At 40.7% G+C, this 8,395-nt stretch overlaps 1 protein-coding gene across 1 annotated transcript in view; it reads right to left on the bottom strand.

Moving 5' to 3' along the window:
* Nucleotides 1-682, bottom strand: part of LOC139739190 (transmembrane protein 11-B, mitochondrial-like) — a 6,837-nt gene extending 6,155 nt beyond the window's left edge. Inside the window, exon 1 of the mRNA XM_071649806.1 lies at nucleotides 627-682. Within this exon, the coding sequence (XP_071505907.1) occupies nucleotides 627-643 (17 nt within the window). The 5' untranslated portion in view covers nucleotides 644-682. The remainder of the gene's footprint in view (nucleotides 1-626) is intronic.
* Nucleotides 683-8,395: the final 7,713 nt, after the last annotated feature.

Genomic DNA, 8,395 nt, shown 5'->3' with positions numbered 1-8,395 from the left:
CCCGATGCGCCCCCATTTATTTCCAAAGCGAAATATATAGCTACGATTAAAACTCCAGTTTTGGAACTGTTTAGTAGAATATCAAAATTTTCAAGCTCGCTCGCTTCGCTCGCTCGCATTTTATTGTTATGCCATTCACCTTATGTTGCTGACAGTATACAATTTGTCGATCGTTTCACACCGTCATTCCATAATCCATGTAAGGAAAACTTACAATGTTCCTCAATGACTGCGTTGTTGAATGTATCACATTCCGTAATGTATTGTAGTCCCATTATTTCTCACGCACACACGCACACACGCACAAGCATACAGACCGTCAAAATTACTTTATGGTTCCCCCCATATTTCGACCCACCGTACGCCACTTTACATATATATATAATAGATGTGTGTGTGTGTGTGTGTGTGTGTGTGTGTGTGTATGTGTATATTGTGTAACATATGCATGGTCTAATCTTGAGCCCCCTCCAATGTTTGCCCCCCCAATCCAAAACTGCTTCCGGCGCGCCTGGTACTAGGGACCTAACGCTAGTAACGAACCTCCCTGCTGCTCGAGTTTCTGTTGAACAAAAATTACAATTTCAACAACAAAATGTTAATCTTTGATTAACACTGTTTGTTACCTCTCGGTCTCCGCCATGGTTGTGAGTTGATCCTAGACGATCACACACTACTATACTAGCACTTTACACGGTAGTCAACACGCACGACAAATCTTATTCAATGATGTATGTCAGAGCCGATTGGGATCCATCCATTGAAGCAGCGATTGTCCCGACGACTACCCTCCTACACACCATGCAATGCTACTGGTGGTACGGATATCTTAGCGGTTTCGTTGTGCAGCAGCTAGCAGGCTGCTGCTGCTGGCGTGCAAGCCATAGGCTCCTGCAGATAAAGCATTCATACCATGACCATGCGCATGCAGCTGAACAGCAGCAACAGCATGCATTGTCACATCACGTCACATCAGTGCCGTATACGGCACTGCGTCACATCAGTGCCGTATATTAAGAGAGTCTGGCCAACTCGGTTTTCGGCTTATGTGTTTTGAAGCCTGTGATTGGTCAAAAGCTGGTCCCGTGATCTACAGGCGCCATGTCGTTACCAAGTCAATCACGCGGGCGCAAGCAGAGCTCATACGCAGTGCCCATTGTTCATCCTGCGCAGCTACGCGCTAATATTGCCTGCCTTTGGGACATCCCCAATATCAGTCACGGTGCAGTGGGGACAAAAACAAAAAACAAAAAACATTGCCGTTGTCCACTTATTGAAGTAGAAAGTATATACGAAAGATATTTTGATAACTAGCTGCGATAAACTAAAGATTCGTCACGCCTTAATTCCTGTGCAGCATGGCGTTGCGCGAATCGACCTGGCTCAAGTGTAATGATGCACCGCTTTCCTTCACGAAGGAAAAAAAGTGGTTAATCAGAGTGCGACGGCAGAACTATATGATTTGTTTTCCTTGGATTCCTCGCGGTACCTTTCAGACTATTCGGGTTTTGATTCACATTTGTATGTCACCGCCAAAGCATATAGTCGCCAGAGGCATTTATTTGGGTTGTCCGTCTGTCCTTCCGTCTGTCCTCCTTCATTCCATAATCAATTTTGTGGACACCGTTTGTGAAACTCGACATGTATGCATGTAATGAGTGAACAAAGTTTTGTTTTAGCTTATAAACTCGTAAACACGCTCAAGGTGAACAGTCAAAACAGGGAGGTGGGAAAGAGAAAATCCTGTATATAATGGTTAAATTCTGAGAAAATTACTATTTCCTCGATATCTATATACAATTTCTGATGGTAAGTGCATGCATTTTCAGACGAAACGTACTGCCCGACCGTGATTCTCTTGTGATTTTTTTTATTTTATTATTATTATTATTTTTTTTTTGGGGGGGGGAGGGGGGAGGACGGGGGGATGGGGGCATAAAGGTCAAGGCAATGCAACGAACGTAAAATGCTACTATCTATTTTAGAAATGTTATTACCCATGCAGTTCCTCCATACCTCGGAGATTACCCAGTGCACCAACTTGAAACCAAACATTTATAGGCCCTATTTGCATGCCATCATTAATACTACACAATGACGCGTATAATAGGGAAAGATTTTTAACGGTGGCCCGGTGGCCCGGGGCCACCAAAAACGCACGTCGGGCCATCAAAATTTCAGAAGATTTTGGTGGCCCGATCGACCCACCAAAAAAAGTCGAATGTTTGCCTTTACTTTTGGAAATGAACAGCAGTAACAATCGGCTCCATATAAGATGCTAAAATAAATGTCGGATGTTTGCTTTTAAATTTGGAAATGAATAACGGTAATATTCTGCTCCGTACGATGCTAGAATAAATAACAGATTGCTGCTTTTACATTTGGAAATGGTTAAGGGTATGAATCGGCTCAGTTAGATGCTAAAATAATTAGCGGATGTTTGCTTTCACGTTTGGAAATGAATAAGGATAATATTCCGCTTCGTAAAATGCTAAAATGAATGCCGGTTGTTTGCTTTTATATTTGAAAATGACTAACGGTAACATTCGGCTCCGAAAGGTTTTAAAATACTAGTAAATGTTGGATGATTGCTTTTACTATCAGAAATGAATAACGGCAACTTTCGGCTCTTTACAATACTAAAAACAGATGTCGGATATTTACAAACGTCTGCAAATGCTCCCACTTTCTCATTTCAAACGTAAGTTTTGACCACCTGAATAGGCATCAACTTTTATAAAAATTTATAAGCCTGTTTGCTAAATCTTAGAACTCAGAATAACGGTAAAGATAATTGAATTTTTAATTCATTTATTTTAAACATGGGTACCTGTATCACTTCAGTAATACCTAATATTTAATTATTTTTCTATCTTAAGTAGGACCGATTTAGTTTTTCTTATGTTTTTCTTGATTTTTTTTCGGGCCGCCAGATTTTACTTTCGGGCCACCAAAAAATGAAAATCAATGATTTTGGTGGCCCGATAGGGCCACCAAAAATAAAAGTCCGTTTACGACACGGCATAATGTGGCTTCTTCTTTTATTTTTGCAGCGATAATTTCTCATGATATTGGTAGGGTACCCATTCTGGAATTATGTCCTTTAGACAGCTTCCTTATGTGCTTGAGTCTATTTGATTAATGTGTAAAAATGAGTGATTGTTGGCTTTTGTTCCACATGGATGTAATGAAAGAATGTCCCTCCCACAACCTACAACCTTTCTTTCTCTCTTTCTCAATAAAAAAGTCTGTGCGCCTTTGGGACGCCTGCGTGTACACGCTAACCCCCAAGCGCACACGCTAAAACCATAAGCGCACTATACGCTGGGTAACGACATGGCGTTCAATTTATGAGTTGGCCAGACTCTCTTAATATACGGCACTGCGTCACATCTTGCAACAGCGCCATCATTGCTACAAAACGGCATTCTGGTGCGCTCCACAGACATGCATCTCTGAATTTAGGATCTCTGGGGGCTCCCATAACCATCTCTCTGTCTGCAATGAATAATAACAACAGATCAGTGGCTCCCCCTGATCTTCAACTTACATCAGCGCTGTTCCCACCTCCAAAGGCAGGTCCTCCATAGTCATGTACTATTATGTACTCTGTATTGGCAATGAACACTGAAGTCATAATCTCCCATGTAAGATCAGGGTATGAAAAGTTATAGTGTGCGTGATTAATCATGACTGTTGAACCCACACTTACAATAGGGATTCTGAACTAATAATGATAATGATAATAAGGCCAAGTAAAATAAGAAACCAGTTTCTCGTCCTCGCGCGCATCGATTTTGGCCGCCGCATCGATTTTTTTACTATTTACTATTTTCAAAATGGCGCTGAAAATACCAAGAAATTCATAATTCTCGTCCCAGCCCGCTCCCCGCCCGCATCGATTTTCAGTTGCCGCATCGACTTTTTTGACATTTACTATTTTTTCGGCCGTGTCTGTAACTTGCTAGCTGTCCAAATCGGGTCCCCAGGCCATCGCACGCATGAACACATTCGAATGTGTGAGGCCCATGCACTCTGCTCTGTAACGTTGCATCTGACGGCGATGTATTTTGAAGAGAAAATGAGTGTGATTTCCAGCAAATGTGGAATTATAAAATGGGTGTATCTACAAAATAAATAACTTTTCCATGGATTCTGTTTGTATCGTATTTCTGCGGGATACTTTTCTTTACGACGTAAATTCACGGACACGGCCGTGAATCGTAACATCTGTAGTGTGGTATACAGGGCAGGGGAAGCTCGGTATATAAAACGAACACTGCTATAACGAGATATCGGTTATTACGAGGAAATTTTCCCGGTCCCAAATTTCCTTCCACACAAGTCCATGTAAAATGCTACTCTTATAGCGAGATTGGCTATAACGAAATAACTGCTATAACGAGATAAATTTTGTGATTTCCAAACAAAGAAAAACATAGCCAATCAAACCTGATATAGCGAGGTAAAGCAAAATGTCTTCGGGTAAAGCTTAACTTCGCCTGTGCTATCACGGTCCGAGATTGTAAAGCTCGATGCGCCAAAAACTGTCTTGTACACACACATTTTCTTCATGACAGTTCACTCTACAGCTAGCACCGCATGTTGTACGTGTATGTGTGTGTGTGTGTGCGCGCACTGATACATGCAGAAAATGTGGTGGGACGGCCGTATACATGACATCATCATGACGTTTAGCAAGTGTGAGGCAATCTGATGCTGTGATTGGCTTTCTACGTAGGGAATTCCCCATCTACACACACATATGCAGTCATAACAGAATGTGTCACACACACACACAGCGTTGTGCAGACCATATTCAAGCTTTCCACACACAACACCCATACCATAACCACATACCAATCCACAGACGATCTTCACACAATCGGAAGCTATGTAGATTTACAAATTCAAACATCTATTCTACAATTAATAAGAAAAACATTCTTGATATCGGATTTCATTGGCGACAAAACATCTTCTTACCCGTAAAGGTGAGTAATTACCTCACACACATTAGCAAGTTATCAGTATTGATTGAAAGATGATGGGTAGTCCCACGTGTGCAAATTAATGTCTTTATGTTATGCCTTCTTTTATGCCTACTGATATAACGAGATATCGGCTATAACGAGGAACACGACTCGGTCCCGACCATCTCGTTATATCGAGTTTCCACTTGTACAATCATCATCCAAATGATGAGTGATTATCAAATGTCTTTTTAGAACATGAAGAAACATCTTTGTTTAATGCTGTATATGCCATAAATCGTATCATTTTGACATCCATCTGCAATTGTACAAGCCAGTTTCCAGTTGAATGTGCTACAATTGTACTGTGAAGAAATGCATATACATACACTGTACCAGCTGTGTGGACACAAAATGTCACAAACACAATAATAAATAAAGCAGTGTTTTGAATATCATGGAATTCATTTCAGTCGTACATTTGTTGAAAGACATGTTTTACACCTGTTTCAATTAATAGCACAATACATCAGAATTGCAAGTACACTCACTGGTATCAGAAATGCCATTACAACACTAAATACCAGTATTAACCCGTTGAGGACGGTTTGATTTTGCTACAACACGCATTTCCCATAGACGCTTGCCTGAGTATACTCGGGATTCGTCCTCAATGGGTTAAGATTGCCATTTTCCCTTGACATCTGTAATGGAAAGGAAAAGCAAATGCATTTCTGCATGCATGAAGTTTCATTTCAAGTATGGTACATGTATCTATTTGTTTTGTAAATGTTTGAGAGTGCAGGCAAGACATACACTTGGGACCTGGTCTCTCATAACACAGCTACCACTTAACAGAGTGATATTTCATTTCATAAATTGGATATAGAAAATAGTAAAGCCCTCTCTCGTTACTTTTCTCAGAATTACCGAACGAGAAACACATATTACTTTCATTTTGACAATCCTCGAAAAAATAGTAAGATATCAAATAGTAAGGACCTCCCTCATCGCCTTGCTCAAAAAACCCGGACGAGAAACTACTTTCTTTTTTTACTTGGCCTAATAATAATCATAATAATAATTGACAGTTCTTACCAGAGCGCGTAACACAAAGTGATAATGTCCCTATGCACTAGGTTGTTGAATTTCACAACAATATTGCATTATTTAAAGTATTTTGTCACTGTAAAGCTCTCTCTGTGATTTTTTTTTAAAAGTCTTGCCGCGATTATGGGGTTTGTTTAACCGAATAACTGCATCATTAACGAAACATTGAGGTGCGTGCACAGTAATGATGTAAAAACATTTGACAATTCAATAGGGCCTACAATGTATTCTGGTTAAACAAGTTTCAATCAATTTTCAACTTTTCTCACTTTTCTAGCATAATGAAAGAGCACTTGATCAGTAACAAGACATTAGTTGAAGAAATGTTTTGTTTTCAATAATAAATGCAAAATTATGTTAAATTGTTATAATTTTCTTCATAATCATGCTACGTGACGTCACAATTTGAACTGTATTAGTCTTCTCATAATCCTGCGATGGCGGCACCAAAGCTTTAAAAGTTCATAACTTTCGAACGGTACAAATAAATTTCTCTCAAACTTTAACTGATGTACCGGTATACGTGTTCTACTGTGAATGCTGCATTCACTCGTCGGGTTTAGAGTGTATAAGTTGGGCATGATGGTCCTTCGGGTTTTTTTTTTTCTTTCTCTAGTAAGCCTGTTTGCCAAGTTCCAAAAGTCATGAGTGCATGGTGACATGATCTTCAGAGGCAGTGTCGTAGGAACAACAAAGAGTCACAACTCCTAGAATATTGCCAAGATCCCTCCCCTTGGGGAGAGGGATCTTGGCAATAGGAGTTGTGACTCTTTAGTAGCCATGCACTTCATAATAGCTCCCAAACCCCTGGCCAGTTTTTATCCTCATGCAGCCTATTTGGCCGTCTCGTCAATAGGCGATAGAGGCTGTCGAACAGTGGTTTATTTATGACGTGACTCCTCCCCGGGGGTCGTATTATACAAAGGAAATTATAACCCTTATGCATGGAAATGACCATGTTTAACCACTTGACGCAGATATCCACTAGGCCTAAAGCGCCACATAAAGTAATGGTGCTGCTACCCATTGCTCTTCTCGAAGCGCACATTAAAATTGACAAGGCCAATTAAAAAAAAAGTGTTTATTTATTAGTTTCTTGTCCCCGGCCGCGTCGTTTTTACCGAAATATAGAGTAAAACAGTTACTGTTTTAAAGGCAAGCAAATTCAGAGCTTAAAACAATCTTGATATATGATAGGCAAGGAAGAGAATTCGTGGGGCATAAATGCACCCCCATGAATTATCATGAACATGTATAAAACACTTACATGTATATGGCGGGGCAAGATATTGATATGGAAGTCTTGCAGAAAAGACACTCGATCTGTCGTCTGATAAAGGGGAAAATAGCTGTACTTTTGGAAAAGGCAAAAAATTGCACTCATCCTCTCTCTCTCTCTCTGTCTTAAGTTAAGACGAGATACTTAATAAGGCGTGTGATCAATGCAACTCCTGTGCCACCCTCGAGTGCGCTACATCTCCACAAACGCCACGAAATAATCCTGTGCATCATTTGTTTTATAAAATGGGTCGAAAACTAACAGCATTTTTCACGCACCTTTGTGGGTCAATACCAGTCAGCTACATGTAGCACTCGCTCAAGAATCGATGTCCGAAGATGATGCTCGTCCCAAACATTTACGCACGTCGCACTCGGAAATGCCGCACATATAAGTACAGTGTACTTTACGTATGAGAGTATACGTACGCCACACATGTTATGCACACAAGAAAGGCCGGCCGGCAGCCCGAACTAGAAGCTGTTTACAGGATTGACAGCGCGTATAGTAGCGCGCGACGCACTTGTAACAAGTGATTGAGTGCGCACTGCTAGTGTAAACATTGTGACGTCAGGCCGAACATGTTAGTGAGAAATTAATGCACGCACACGTGACTCATTTCAGCGCTTCCAATTGGCTACATTGTTGAACCCATTCTATAACATATCATATACCTCAGATTCCTCTCATCTGATTGGTTAAAAGTGGAGTCATGAAAATAGCTGTGCTCCATTTCTTTAATCAAAATGACGTCATGATTTACTGTGCCCGGGGCATAGAATCAACTGTGCCCTGTAAGTAGGTTTGGAGACAGTCGCAACCCCGTACACAATCATATATATCACTCATAAAATATGTATACGCACCAATGATACGACCGCCGCGCTGTCGATCAGCGTTGATTACGAGTGCTGTAAAAGAGACTATTCGGTATTTATATTTCTGAAGCGTTTTTTTAGACGGCACAGATTGGGGCATGGCGCGTATTAAACCTATGGGAAACGCAATGGGTTAGGGTTAGGGTTTAGGGTTA

This window comes from Diadema antillarum, unplaced genomic scaffold (assembly GCF_040938485.1).
Source record: "Diadema antillarum isolate AM-2024a unplaced genomic scaffold, OU_Dant_1.0 seq00000786_RagTag, whole genome shotgun sequence".
Lineage (NCBI taxonomy): Eukaryota > Metazoa > Echinodermata > Echinoidea > Diadematoida > Diadematidae > Diadema > Diadema antillarum.
This window is presented reverse-complemented; position numbering and strand designations above follow the sequence as displayed.